Consider the following 15321-nt stretch of genomic DNA (forward strand, 5'->3'; position numbering starts at 1 on the left):
AGGGTCAGTTGATATCTGTAGATCGTGTACAAATGAGAGCGGTTGAAAGGCAATTACGGCAATTATTTAAACGCCCAGTTAAGACTAACCTCCCTGATGGATGTTGGCCTTGTGAACAAGACTCTAAATCCCACCTCAACACAACCCTGAGGTGTTTTTTTATTCTTCCCCCAAATAGAACGAATTGTTTGGGAGTAACGTGGCAAGGGACCTTTTAAAACATATTCTGCTCCAAAGTATCTCAACAGTTTGCCGTCCAATTAAGAAGGATGATATTTAACACTGGAAAAATCTGGTAATTAAAGTGTATAAATTTCCCAGCAGCCTAAACTCTAACAAGCCTGACTATTCTAACACCATAATAGGTGCCAGACACCCCTGGGGTTCTCTATCTGAAATTAAATAAATTGACTAAGTAGCCTAGTTTAAACACAGATTTGAACTCAAATAAGATTTTATGAACTTAATAAATGTTGGCAAAGTCTTTACTTGAGTGAAAATGAAATCCACTCGCTGACAACTGCCCTTCTAATGGTTGTTTAAAAAAAAAAGAAGTTATATTTGTAGTCACCTTATAAACTGCCTCAGCCCGAGAGACTGTTCATACACCTTCGGACCTAAAAAAATAATAATTTAAGCTGTAAAATTATGCCCATGTTCAAATAATTAGTTGCTGTAAACGATTGCAGCCTGCTGTCATGTTTTCCTATGGGGTAATGGATTGGAATAGGTATGTCTGCTGCTTCAGCAACAGCTAATGAGGATCCAAATAAAATACTAAATGCATTGTTTTGTTTTGTTTTTTTTGATCGGGAATGTAGATATGTACATACAGTGGGACTGTCAATGTGCTCGGCCCTTCATCTCCTGTCGTCCACGATCAGCTCTTTGTCTTGCTGATGTTGGAGAGGTTGTTGTTCTGGCACCACACTGCCAGGTCACTGACCTCCCTATAGGCTGTCTCATTGTCGTCGGTGATCAGTGACAACCACCGTCGTGTCAAAACTTAATGATGGTGTTGGAGTCGTGCGCAGCCACACAGTCATGAGGTGAACAGGGAGTACAGGAGGGGACTAAGCACGTATCTCTGATGGGCCAGTGTGGTGTATGTTTTGATGGTTACTCCCCCCACTGAGGGCGGACCGTCAGGAAGACCAGGATCCAGTTGCAGAGGGAGGTATTTAGTCCCAGGGTCCTTCGCTCAGTGATGAGCTTGGAGGGCACTGTGATGTTGAACGCTGAGCTGTAGTCAATGAACAGCATTCTCACATAAGTGTTCCTCTTGCCCAGGTGGGAGAGGGGGCAGTCTAGAGTGCAATATGGATTGCATCATCTGTGGATCTGTTGGGGCGGGATGTGAATTAGAGTGGGTCCAGGGGGTCTGGGATGATGGTGTTGATGTGAGACATGACCAGCATTTCAAAGCATTTCATAACTACAGATGTGAGTGCTACGGGACGATTAGTCATTTAGACTGGGTTACGTTTGGCATTCTTGGGCACAGGGAATATAGTGGTCTGCTTGAAACATGTAGGTATTACTCCACCATCCTGGAATTGGAATTTTGGTTTACTTCCTGAAATGGAATTGACTGCAACTCTGTCGAATGGTGATTCCAATGAGTGACGCAGCCGCTGTGCAGCCCGAGGGAGGCAGCGGCTGTGCAGCCCGAGGGAGGCAGCGGCTGTGCAGCCCAAGGGAGGCAGCGGCTGTGCAGCGGCTGTGCAGCGCGAGGGAGGCAGCGGCTGTGCAGCGCGAGGGAGGCAGCGGCTGTGCAGCGCGAGGGAGGCAGCGGCTGTGCAGCCCGAGGGAGGCAGCGGCTGTGCAGCCCGAGGGAGGCAGCGGCTGTGCAGCCCGAGGGAGGCAGCGGCTGTGCAGCCCGAGGGAGGCAGCGGCTGTGCAGCCCGAGGGACGTATACTGTATGAAACACTATCAACAAAGTAGAGAATTCTCCTTCATGGATCTGACTTCTGAGCGGTATCTTTTCCCTCTCCCTTTTAGACGCTCGTCATGTGTGTCGTATTTAGCAACACTTTTTAAAGACTCTGACAGATGATTTTATACACTAATATCGCTCGGATGACATTGCACATTACCCAATAGAATAAATAATAAACAGAGTGTCTAGATGCTGTGAAACAACACCATAAATCACTGCTGTGCAATATACTGGCACGGTGCACAGTAAAACTCAATAGCCCTGAAATTGCGTCATATTTCAATGTCTGGCGATAGTTTGCGAAGCGTTGACGTAAGCTCTTGTCAGATACTGTACATGTCACACTCACTGGTTTATTAGTGACCGTAGGGATGTTGCAATTCAACAGTTTCCTCACTCCCATCTTTCCTCAGAAGGAACAAACCTATTGTACCTGTTAACATTTTTCTTTTCACATTTTTGTTGACTGACATGAAATAGGAAATGATTAAATATACATTCTATGAACGTGAACGCGTCATGCAACATAATGTACTAGTCACTCCTTTTCAATAGACTCACTCACTCACTCACTCAATCCAGTGGTCCCTCTCCAATTACTTCGTAACCTACTGACTCCGTTGGTACTTCCTTCGTTTATAGAGATGTAAAGTGAGAAGTTTACATCACCTAGGATTTTCAGTTTTTTGAAAACTGCTCTCGACTGCTCATGCAGTAATCTGTTTATTTTAGATGTATCTAACTTGATGCCTAAATACTCAAATTATTTCAAGATGTATAAATATTAACTGGTGCCCATTTATCTTTAAAAGAAAAAAGTGAACACATTACCAGCCTCTCCGCAGCTGCTTAGGGCATCACCCTTCTGGAAGTCAGCTCAGAACTTTGGAGGTTTTGAGCAAATTCACAAGGCAAAGCAACATCTGTTAAACTAATGCTGTCATGGCAACAGTGATTTGAGAGACTGAAGATCATTTTGAGTCCTAGGGGTTATAAAGTGCCACTAAAAGAGAGTTTAACCTTGTCAACATTGACTGACTGTCCTAGTTTTCTTCGTTTTTTTTTCTTTCTCCAGACCTGTGGAACAAAACATTGATTTCTTGTAGTAGATCAAGATATTTCAATTCAAGGTCTGTATGAGAATCGTGCCATTTTTGCATGCACAGCCACAATCCCTTGTTTATAGAGCCATGTAGAAGATACTCAAGTAGCAACAGAGCAATGGAAAACTAACTAACTAAATGCATTTCTTCACAGCAGCAATATATTAGATTAAATTAGAATAGAAGTGCTCTGCAAGCTTCGCTGACTATTCACACCCTGTCATTGTTTAGGTGCTGAATATCCAAGTGGTTGTTTGTTTTTAATGTATAACAATTTGCTAGATGACTTAATTTAGACTTTAGGAATCTTCCACATTGTTATGGTGGAAATATCCACATTTTAATTGTGCTTCATTTTCGTCCATCTTTGTCACCGTAGGTCTAAACTATTCTATTACTTCCTACTCCCCTGCAAACAGTGATGTACTCAGGGTGTGAAAAAATGTGTTCCTTTTTGTAGACTTGACTTTTTTGTTGTTGTCATGTTGACTGGCCTTCAGCAGTACCAAGTGATGGTGCGGGGAAGGACTCTGTTTGTACAGAGAGGGTGATATATGTCAGTGGTCCCCTTGCACCGGGACGGTGGTCTTGGGCCCTGGTCATACAGCCAACCCTCTGACCACTACAGCAACTGGCTGTAGAGACTATTTACTGTATGTTGTGGATGGAAAAGGGAGTATTGATGGGTTGTTTTTTTCCCTCTCGTACGTCACTGTGAATACTGGAAACGCTTTCTCAGCTTGACATGTTTTGCCAGGTCTTGAATCTGAGTTGTCTAAAGTTGAGATGTCTGAGTTGTCTAAAGTTGAGATGTCTGAGTTGTCTAAAGTTGAGATGTCTGAGTTGTCTAAAGTTGAGATGTCTGAGTTGTCTAAAGTTGACATGTCTGAGTTGTCTAAAGTTGACATGTCTGAGTTGTCTAAAGTTGACATGTCTGAGTTGTCTAAAGTTGACATGTCTGAGTTGTCTAAAGTTGACATGTCTGAGTTGTCTAAAGTTGACATGTCTGAGTTGTCTAAAGTTGACATGTCTGAGTTGTCTAAAGTTGACATGTCTAAAGTTGACATGTCTAAAGTTGACATGTCTAAAGTTGACATGTCTAAAGTTGACATGTCTAAAGTTGACATGTCTAAAGTTGACATGTCTAAAGTTGACATGTCTAAAGTTGACATGTCTAAAGTTGAGATGCCATAGTGAGCCTTGTTCTTTTGTTGATGAAAAACGTATCTGAGCTACAGAAAGGCAGAATGTCAGTCTTCACATATAGAACACATTGTGCCTGCATTTAGCTGATGTGATGTGGTAAGTTTTAAGGTGAGACGTCTACGGCCTATCGCTTTACCCACATGGCAACGGTCCCGACAAGTTAAGAAAGCCTGCTGATTCAGGGGGGAAAGAGTTGTAACTTATAAATCTGCTCCCTGTACGGCATGTCCTATAAAGTCAGACGAAATAGATGGAGGTGGAAAGTCTATATAAATATGATTATTTTATTTTTTTTACCTGTGAGATCAGACATCAATAGTCAGCGAGTGGAATTTCCCATAAAGGAAAGGAGTTCACTGTTAAATCGTGTCGTCTCCTCCCAACATGGGAGCTTTCTGAATGTTCCAGGACTTGGAATGAGATTAATGAAGGAGGTGGGAGATTCCCACCAAATGCATGGGTGGTGATGGGAGGGGATGAGGTAGTGTGTCTGTGTGAAAGCCTGCATCAGACTCTGGAACCAGAATCTAGTTTTTTTTTTTTTTTTTTTTTTTTTTTTTTTTTTGTGTGTGAAGAATTACTTTGTACAGGAGCTTTTGTCTCAGCTGTCTGTTTTTGAAAAAGCAGATGAGGATGTGTGATAAATGTTTAGCCTTTTTTGTTTGTGTGGGATTGTGTGAGTACAAAATGTACAATCTCTTGTAAAGGTCCAATGTAATTTAAGAAACCGTTTGACAGTGTGAGTTTATGGCCACTGTTCTCATGTAAATGATCTGATCATACATTGCTGCTCTCCATGTTGCTCGTTTCATTAGCCCCTCCTACTTCCCATACCATAGTTTGGAATGTTTTCCTTCTTCCTAGACACGGTATACACTCTACCTTGATAATAAAATAAGTGTAGACAATTCCTATACCTGGGTATTGTCTGGAATGCAGTTAAAGGGGAGTTTGAGGGAGAGGCCTCCTGTTGAAGGGGAGCGTGAGGCCTCCTGTTGAAGGGGAGCGTGAGGCCTCCTGTTGAAGGGGAGCGTGAGGCCTCCTGTTGAAGGGGAGCGTGAGGCCCAGGGGAGCGTGAGGCCTCCTGTTGAAGGGGAGCGTGAGGCCTCCTGTTGAAGGGGAGCGTGAGGCCTCCTGTTGAAGGGGAGCGTGAGGCCTCCTGTTGAAGGGGAGCGTGAGGCCTCCTGTTGAAGGGGAGCGTGAGGCGTGAGGCCTCCTGTTGAAGGGGAGCGTGAGGCCTCCTGTTGAAGGGGAGCGTGAGGCCTCCTGTTGAAGGGGAGCGTGAGGCCTCCTGTTGAAGGGGAGCGTGAGGCCTCCTGTTGAAGGGGAGCGTGAGGCCTCCTGTTGAAGGGGAGCGTGAGGCCCAGGGGAGCGTGAGGCCTCCTGTTGAAGGGGAGCGTGAGGCCTCCTGTTGAAGGGGAGCGTGAGGCCTCCTGTTGAAGGGGAGCGTGAGGCCTCCTGTTGAAGGGGAGCGTGAGGCCCAGGGGAGCGTGAGGCCTCCTGTTAAGTATCACAATCCCGGGAAGTATCACAACAGGTCATGATTGGGAGTTCCATAAGATGCTGCACAATTGACCCAGCCATCGTCTGAGTCAGGGGAGGGTTTGGCTGAGGGGGCTTTACTTGGCTCACTGCGTTTTAGCGACTCCTTGTGGTGGGCCAGGTGCCTGCAGGCTGATTCCAATTGTCAGTTGAACTGTTTTTCCACATTGGTGCGGCTGGCTTCTGGGTGAAGCGGGCAGGTGTTAAGAAGCGCGGTTTGGCGGGTCATGTTTTAAAGGACGCATGATTCGACCTTGGCCTCCCGAGCCGGATGGGGAGTTCCAGCGATGAGACGAGAGAAATTGAGGAAAAATGGTGTAAAAATTTGAAATAAAGCAGCACTTTGTGTGAATGTCCTGAAGACCATAACCTTGGTGATCCTCCTGTTTTCTGTAATTAGCTGTGAGCTCCAGATGCTGTTTATGAGCTGTTGCTAACACCAACCTGGAGAGGCCCTCAGGCCCTAGTGTATTGAGCTGTTGCTAACACCAACCTGGAGAGGCCCTCAGGCCTTGGTGTATTGAGCTGTTGCTAACACCAACCTGGAGAGGCCCTGTTTTGAGCTGTTGGCACCAACCTGGAGAGGCCCTCAGGCCCTAGTGTATTGAGCTGTTGCTAACACCAACCTGGAGAGGCCCTCAGGCCCTGGTGTATTGAGCTGTTGCTAACACCAACCTGGAGAGGCCCTCAGGCCTTGTATTGAGTTGTTGCTAACACCAATCTGGAGAGGCCCCCTGGTGTATTGAGCTGTTGCTAACACCAACCTGGAGAGCCCTCAGGCCCTAGTGTTTTGAGCTGTTGCTAACACCAACCTGGAGAGGCCCTCAGGCCCTAGTGTTTTGAGCTGTTGCTAACACCAACCTGGAGAGGCCCTCAGGCCCTAGTGTATTGAGCTGTTGCTAACACCAACCTGGAGAGGCCCTCAGGCCCTGGTGTATTGAGCTTTTGCTAACCCCAATCTGGAGAGGCCCTCAGGCCCTGGTGTATTGAGCTGTTGCTAACACCAACCTGGAGAGGCCCTCAGGCCCTAGTGTTTTGAGCTGTTGCTAACACCAACCTGGAGAGGCCCTCAGGCCCTAGTGTTTTGAGCTGTTGCTAACACCAACCTGGAGAGGCCCTCAGGCCCTAGTGTATTGAGCTGTTGCTAACACCAACCTGGAGAGGCCCTCAGGCCCTGGTGTATTGAGCTTTTGCTAACCCCAACCTGGAGAGGCCCTCGGGGCCCCAGTGTATATAAATGGGTTTATTTAACAGTTGCCTCTTCTTAATTGGTTGAATTCTTAGAGGATCTTGGCTCAATGGTTTCTCATCGCAAACCAAGGGGAAAATGTGATTAAAAAATATATATATATATATAAAACTCCCCAGACTTCCTCTATACAGCCTTGTGGGACACAGTTATGTCCTTTATTTTTCCAGAGGAACATCATTTGGCTTAACGTCTCCCTGCAGACGTGCTTGCCTGTGATATCGGAACATCTGTTAAAATATATGGTGGAAAGAAAGGACAGAGTGGATTGAGGTGGAACTATCGAGTTACAGTGCGCTTGGAAGACTTCTGTTTATGGTTTGTTTTTGTCATTGCAAGTAATGCAATGTGACAGTCCATATGTGTCCGTGATACGAATTCATTATTTCCAGTTTTGGGCATCTTCATTCTTGTAAAGTGAAAATCAGATAGAAGTTTTTGGAATTCCTTCATCTTTTCATTGCCACCAAATGGCATGTATAGGTTTCTGTTAATGAAAATAATCCATGTGAATTAAGTAATTGGTGTGAGTAACAAGAATTGAAACTAGATCATGTATTCAAAGCTGTGGGGAAAACGAACACATTTATTCAGTCAATGTGTATACAAGAGGCTTTTCAGTTCTTCCCGTAACTAAAGATCACGTCCTTACAAGGCTTTGCTGTGCTCGTCAGAAAGTTTAGCAATTTAGCATGACATCTCTATGATCCTTGAAATGAATTACCCTCGTTGTTCTCATTCTTATGTAGTTTCTTATACACCGCCTTCAGAAACTATTCACACCCCTTGACTTTTTCCACATTTTGTTGTGTTACAAAGTGGGATTAAAATTGATTGAATTGTATTTTTTGTTGTCAATGACGTACACAAAATACTCATGTCAAAGTGGAAGACTAATATATCTTGATTAGATAAGTATTCCACCCTTTGAGTCAATACATGTTACAATCAGCTTTGGCAGTGATTACAGCTGATTTTGTTTTTCTGGGTAATTCCTGAAGAGCTTTGAACACCTGGATTGTACAATATTTGCACATTTCATAATTGTTTTAATTCTTCAAGCTCTGTCAAGTTGGTTATTGATCATTGCTAGGCAGCCATGTTCAGGTCTTGCCATAGATTTTCGAGTTGATTTCAGCTAAAACTGTAACTAGGCCACCCAGGAACATTCAATGTCCTCTTGGTAAGCAACTCCAGTGTAGATTTGGCCTTATGTTTTCGGTTATTGTCCTTCTGAAAGGTAAATTCAAAGCAGACTGAACCAGGATATCCTCTTGGATTTTGCCTGTGCTTAGCCCTATTCTGTTTATTTTTTATCCTAAAAAAAACTGTCCTTAAAGATTACAAGCATACCCATAACACGATGCAGCCACCACTATGCTTGACAATATGAAGAGTGGTACTCAGTGATGTGTTATTGGATTTGCCCCAAACATAACGCTTTGAAATCAGGACATAAAGCTCATTTCTTTGTCACATGTTTTGCGGTTTTACTTTAGTGCCTTATTGAAAACGGGATGCATGTTTTTTGAGATATTTGCTCAAATGGATTTTCAAAAAACAACATATTTCCACTTTGACATTATGGTGTATTGTGTGTCGGTGTAACAGTAAAGCTTCCGTCCCTCTCCTCGCCCCTACCCATCCCTCTCCTCGCCCCTACCTCGCCCCTACCTGGGCTCGAACCAGGGACCCTCTGCACACATCAACAACAGCCACCTTCGAAGCATCGTTACCCATCACTCCACAAAAACCACTACTTCAAGGTCTCAGAGCGAGTGACGTCACCGATTTGAAACACTATTAGCGCGCAACACCGCTAACCACCTAGCCATTTCACATTGATTACATCGGCCAATGCCAACAAATCTCAATCTAATCTCATTTGTAACACACCTTTTTTTTTGGGGGGGGGGGTGAGAATACTTTCTAAAGGCATTTTAGCTCCACCATTGTTCATTGCTGAGTTATCCATCACATTGACTGTGTGTTTTGTTGTGTTGCAGGAGCTGGCCAGCTGTGGATGGAACAGGAAGGAGAAACACCGGCTGGCGCCCAACGTGGTGGCGTTTACACGGAGGTTCAACCAGGTGAGTCCTCCTTCTTATGAAGAAATGTTTCTACGTTGAATAATAGGTTCACAAATACATTCACATCATAGACCGGAATGTCTCGGTTTATATCATGGCATATAACAGAGTTACTAGGTTTATATCATGGTTTCTTGAGTTGTAGTGCGAGGACCACACACCATGTTGATTATTATAGCAATATTTGCGCTTAATGGTGTTTTAACTGAGTCCTTCAAAACCCATTTGTTTGTTGGTTTTGTCACATGATCTATTTTATAAAAGAATACCATATAAAAGGTAGTTCATTCATACATTTCTGGTGTTTTTTTTTCAGAACTTGGTTGTGTGATTTTGTCTTTTTATAAAAACCTGATACTATTTAACCTTCTTCCTCAGGAACTTGTAGAGGAAGAAGAAAATGAGATCTGTTTACTTTTCTATGTCTAGAGAAAACCCCTTAAGGTGAAATGAATAGCGTAGCAGAGCAGTGAGCCTACCTTTTCTCATTACTCCCTTGATAACGTATCTCTTCACCTCATCTTCTCCCACCTCCCTAATCCCATGGGCATCACTGGACCAAGAAATGAAACCGGTCATCATTTGGTTTCCCCTCATCATCGTTGGTCGAGGCATAGTAACCTTAATAGGTGTTTGCTAATGGAATACACTTATTCTGTGACCTGCTCTTCTTTTCACTTCATAAGGCATAATTCACACCAGACGACCATTAAAATACATAAAATGTTACCTCAGACAACAGATCCATATACGGGTATGGCAGGGTAGCCTAGTGGTTAGAGCGTTGGACTAGTAACCGGAAGTTTGCAAGTTCAAACCCCCGAGCTGATTTGTCGTTCTGCCCCCTGAACAGGCAGTTAACCCACTGTTCCTAGGCTGTCATTGAAAATAAGAATTTTGTTCTTAACTGACTTGCCTAGTTAAATAAAGGTAAAATAAATAAATAAAATACATATACCAAATTGCCAAGGATACATACACAAAGAAGGCAAGAGACTTGTTTTCGTTGTGGTCCTTTTTTTTTAATGAGATTTGAAGTCTTACAATATGTTTTTCTTTTACAATTTTCCGCCCGGCTTCAATGCTTTGCATCAAAGGCTTACCGTGTTACGCTGGCTCTCACCTCTGTTTCTGTGTGTCATTGGCTCCCACTTGGTCCTGTCTGTTGGGCTCGTACCCTTTGCAGCTTAGATCTCAAACTGTGCCCAACTGGTGACGGCTATGCCATTAAAGTATTATCGGCCTCACGTGGCTCCCTAACTGGAAACGCAGGGTGGAAATACTATTAGCCGATCTCTACGGGCGGTTTGCCAGCTTGTTTCTTTTTCTCCCTTTTTGTCTCCGTCCCACTCCACCCCCCCTTTTGTCCCCGTCCCACTCCACCCCCTTCCCTTTTGTCCCCGTCCCACTCCACCCCCCCTTTTGTCTCCGTCCCACTCCACCCCCCTTTTGTCCCCGTCCCACTCCACCCCCCTTTTGTCCCTGTCCCACTCCACCCCCCCTTTTGTCTCCGTCCCACTCCACCCCCCTTTTGTCTCCGTCCCACTCCACCCCCTTTTTGTCCCCGTCCCACTCCACCCCCTTTTGTCCCCGTCCCACTCCACCCCCCTTTTTGTCCCCGTCCCACTCCACCCCCCCTTTGTCCCCGTCCCACTCCACCCCCCTTTTGTCTCCGTCCCACTCCACCCCCCTTTTGTCCCTGTCCCACTCCACCCCCCCCTTTGTCCCTGTCCCACTCCACCCCCTTTTGTCTCCGTCCCCTCCACCCCCCTTTTGTCCCCGTCCCACTCCACCCCCCTTTTGTCTCCGTCCCACTCCACCCCCCCCCCCTTTTGTCTCCGTCCCACTCCACCCCCCCTTTGTCCCCGTCCCACTCCACCCCCCCCCCCTTTTGTCCCCGTCCCACTCCACCCCCCCTTTTGTCTCCGTCTTTATTGGCAGTCGGAGGGTACAGATATAGAAAGAAATAGACATTGATTTCATTTGAAACCCAGGTTTGTAATCTAAAGAAAACCTTTGGTTTGAATGGAATATCTTTTAACGTGAGGACGGACACGGAGTAGTCCGAGCACCACTGACGGTGAAATTCCTCAGCGACTGCCGATCCAGCTGGACACAGCTCTTCAACAGGGCTGTTCATTATCCCCACGTTGGGGCTCATGGGGACAGCCCTTTAGGCAGCTCCCTACTCAGTGATCTCCTGGAAATGGCCTGGTCCATTCACCACTAAAGGTACAATACATTTGGGGTTTTTGTAGAACGTCTACACTTATTTGCGGGAAGTTGGAAAAAGACTCACTCGGCGCATATTCCATTTTCTTTCCCGTCTTCCCCCGGAAGGCATTGTACAGTCCAAGGCAAGACCTGCAATTGCATTAATGCCAACATACAGTTATTGACAGTCATTTAATTGCTGTAATTGGCCTGTTTAATCTCACACATTTCTAACTTTAATGCTATTCCTTTGTTTTCAGTTGCGTAAGTACAAATGTAATTGTCTCAAAGGAGAAGTTATGTTTATTTTCCCAGTCCTCATTTTTGCTAAGTGAAATTTAGAAGCATATACTTGGATTGCTGATATTTAGCCATTTACGTTTATGATCTATTTATAATGGAAGCATTTGTTACCAATACAGCCAAGTCATAACTAGAAACAGATCGGGACCACTTTGAAATAAATCCTTTCTTTTTTTCGCCCCCATTTGTTGCCAAAATGGAAGAGTGCTGAGTTAACTAAAATAAATGTCCCTATTTAGACTTAAATGACTTAAATGACCAGTCTCTTAGCTGGTGGTTGGGTCTGTTTTTTTTTTACGACACAATTAGACCAAACATGACTAGCTGGCTCCATGGTTCTGGAAAGATGGCCACACGTGTGAAGGAAGGTTGGGTACTTGTTGAAGGGTCACCTGCATACGCCTCCATAGTCCAGAAAGAAAGATGTCCTCTGAAAGATCCCAATTTCCCCCTCCAGCTTCCTTTTACATCGTTGTCCATCGAAGGACATCTGGGTGACTGTTTCACGAACATGGAGGGTATCTGGGATTCTCTCTTGGATTCCCTTAGACACTTGAGATGTTGACTGTTGCATGACCACTGAAGCATAATCAGCAGAATGGTTCAAACCAATCATGCATTACATTTATTTTATTTTATATAGCGTCTTGGAAACGGGAGAAACAGGATGTAAACTTTTTAGTCGTTGATTGGCGAGGAATTCAAAAACCTTTTTTAAACAGTAAGTCCCCCTATTTAGGGGACTTTAAGTAGTTCTGCACCATTTCCCGGCCGACATTCTTGTGTACAGTGCGCTCCGTGAACGGCGCAACATCAATTGCTGTGAACTCTGAACGCTCTGGTTGTCCAGCTTGTCCCGACACGGTACAGCTTTCTGGCCTATCCAAACAAAGGATCAATTTCCTCTGCCTATGAAGTGGAGGAGCCTAGCGATAGCAGCAAAGCAGCTTGTTGTGAAGTTCGCAGATGGATTTCAAAATAATTTTGTAGAATTGAAACAAGACCTCTTGGTCACAGAGGGATGAAGTCACTTGGTGCCTAAAGATGACGTTGTGACGAGTAATAAGCGTTACTATGCGTTGTTTATGGCCCCCGTGATAATTACTTTTGCATATGTCTATTTAGGTGTAAATCTACATTTTGGCATTAAATTTAGCAGGTTTAAAGGAGGTTTTCCTTTTCGCTGTAGTGTTGCACACAACGGATGTGTTTTGATTTCGGCTTGAGAAATAGTAGGTTTGCTATATCCCTCAGCCAATGTCCTGAGGGGAAACAAACGCACACTGTCATTTCACAACAGACAGAAGCATAATTGTGATGCTATTGGTCCTGGCCATGTTGCTGGACTCGTTTAGTATATGGATTTGTGTTAACGTGTTCTTTTTGTATAATATGTATTTATTTATTTTTTATTTCAGATTGATCCCGTGTAGCATTACCATGTGTTGTTGTCTGTTTCATTTTGGTTCCATTCTCCTCTGCGGGTTCATTTCCTGGGAGCGTTTTAGCTGGGATGAAGCCATAGTTTGAAAGGAGACATCGCTCAGAGATGCTCCAAGGAGTGGAGTGATATCAACCATGTTATTGACTTAATTTGTTCTACTGATACATTCCTGGAGGTTTATGTTGACCTAAGGAGTGAATGATTCATTGACACTGTGGGATTACACTGATCATTTTTTTTTTTTTTGTGTCTCTTGGCCTCCGCTGAGATAAAAATGCCATGTTGTCATAGCGAGTATTGAATCATCCCTTCCATCACATGATCAACCTCAGAACTGCCTCTTGTCTCTCTCTTTATCGCTCTTGATCTCTCGCTCACACACACTCACCACTCTCCACTTCCACTCTAGAACGTGTGGGGGTTCCCTGGCAGGTGGAGAGCTGTGGGCCGCAGAAGCCGCCCACAACATTCACGGAGGGAATGATGATGATACTGTTAGGGGGGGGGGGGGGGGGGGGGGAGATACTCTCCAAGTTGCATATTGGTTTCCCCGTTCTCTCCTCCACTCCTTCTCAAGGCCCTGTTGCAGAACCATAGCTAATTCCTCATAGGTACCCAGGATACAGGGAGCCCTGGTGCCCTTAGAGCTTAGCGAGGGATTAGACCCCGTCCCAACACTCAGTCTCTGGCGCTTCCTCAAAGGGCTTTCGGATAAGTGTGTCTCGTTAGCTCATGAGCAACGGCCCAATTTGTGTCAAATGGCAATGGTGGAAAGCAGCACAGTGGATGATGTAATGAGTCTTTCAACTCAGTGCCCGCTAAAAAAACTTTTTTTAAAGGCCACTCCTGATCCAAGCACATTGCACTAGTATCCATCTTAAGGATTGCCACAAGGCCTAGGTTGAAAGGTGTAACATTCAGATCAGTCACGTCCTCAAGCCAGAGGTTTAGCTCATTGCAGGTTACCCGTTTGAAAAGGGAGTTTTAGACTGACCACCACCAGATCTTCATTGCGGTGCTAATTTAGGTGAATTTTCTCTTCTTTTTTTAAATATATATATATATTTTTTTTAAGTGTCCCTTTGACATCAATGCATTACTGAGTGAACAATTTGACCTAAATCGAAGTGAGGATTTACAGCTGAATCAAGGTGAATGAAGACCATTTGAACAGCTTCCCAGACCGTAGGCCATGGAACGGTGTCCGTTAAATGTCTTCACAGCCACTCTGATCAGACTGTTACTTCTTGTGCTTCGAAGGTGGAGCTCAGACATTGCTAGAGTTTTTTTTTAAATTTCGAAACATAATATTTTATAACTCGGAACACCATCTGGCCTTTGCCCTGAGCCTGCCTGCGATGTTAACTGCTTGCGTCGAGCAATCCCGTATCCGGGAGCGTAATCATAGCCTCAAGCTCATTAGCATAACGCAACGTTAACTATTCATGAAAATCGCAAATGAAATTAAATAAATATATTGGCTCACACGCTTAGCCTTTTGTTAACAACACTGTCATCTCAGATTTTCAAAATATGCTTTTCAACCATAGCTACACAAGCATTTGTGTAAGAGTATTGATAGCTAGCATAGCATTAAGCCTAGCATTCAGCAGGCAACATTTTCACAAAAACAAGAAAAGCATTCAAATTAAATCATTTACCTTTGAAGAACTTCGGATGTTTTCAATGAGGAGACTCTCAGTTAGATAGCAAATGTTCAGTTTTCCAAAAAGATTATTTGTGTAGGAGAAATCGCTCCGTTTTGTTCATCACGTTTGGCTAAGAAAACCCCCCGAAAATTCAGTCATTACAACGCCAAACTTTTTTCCAAATTAACTCCATTATATCGACAGAAACATGGCAAACATTGTTTAGAATCAATCCTCAAGGTGTTTTTCACATATCTATTTGATGATAAATCATTCGTGGCAGTTGCCTTTCTCCTCTGAACCAAATGGAAAAGTGCTCGCAGCTGGAGATTGCGCAATAATTTCGACGGAGGACACCAAGCGGACACCTGGTAAATGTAGTCTCTTATGGTCAATCTTCCAATGATATGCCTACAAATACGTCACAATGCTGCAGACACCTTGGGGAAACAACAGAAAGTGTAGGCTCATTCCTGGCGCATTCACAGCCATATAAGGAGACATTGGAACACAGCGCATTCAAAATCTGGGGCATTTCCTTATTTAGCCTTGCTATAACAAAGGGGTTGAATACTTATTGA

The 15321-nt window shown here is 44.3% G+C and overlaps 1 protein-coding gene across 1 annotated transcript in view; it reads left to right on the forward strand.

Annotated features, from left to right (window-relative positions):
* Positions 1-15321, forward strand: part of LOC135517076 (ras-specific guanine nucleotide-releasing factor RalGPS1-like) — a 100254-nt gene that overhangs the window by 65950 nt on the left and 18983 nt on the right. The window contains exon 5 of the mRNA XM_064941098.1: positions 9047-9130. Within this exon, the coding sequence (XP_064797170.1) occupies positions 9047-9130 (84 nt within the window). The remainder of the gene's footprint in view (positions 1-9046; positions 9131-15321) is intronic.

This window comes from Oncorhynchus masou, chromosome 28, assembly GCF_036934945.1.
Source record: "Oncorhynchus masou masou isolate Uvic2021 chromosome 28, UVic_Omas_1.1, whole genome shotgun sequence".
Lineage (NCBI taxonomy): Eukaryota > Metazoa > Chordata > Actinopteri > Salmoniformes > Salmonidae > Oncorhynchus > Oncorhynchus masou.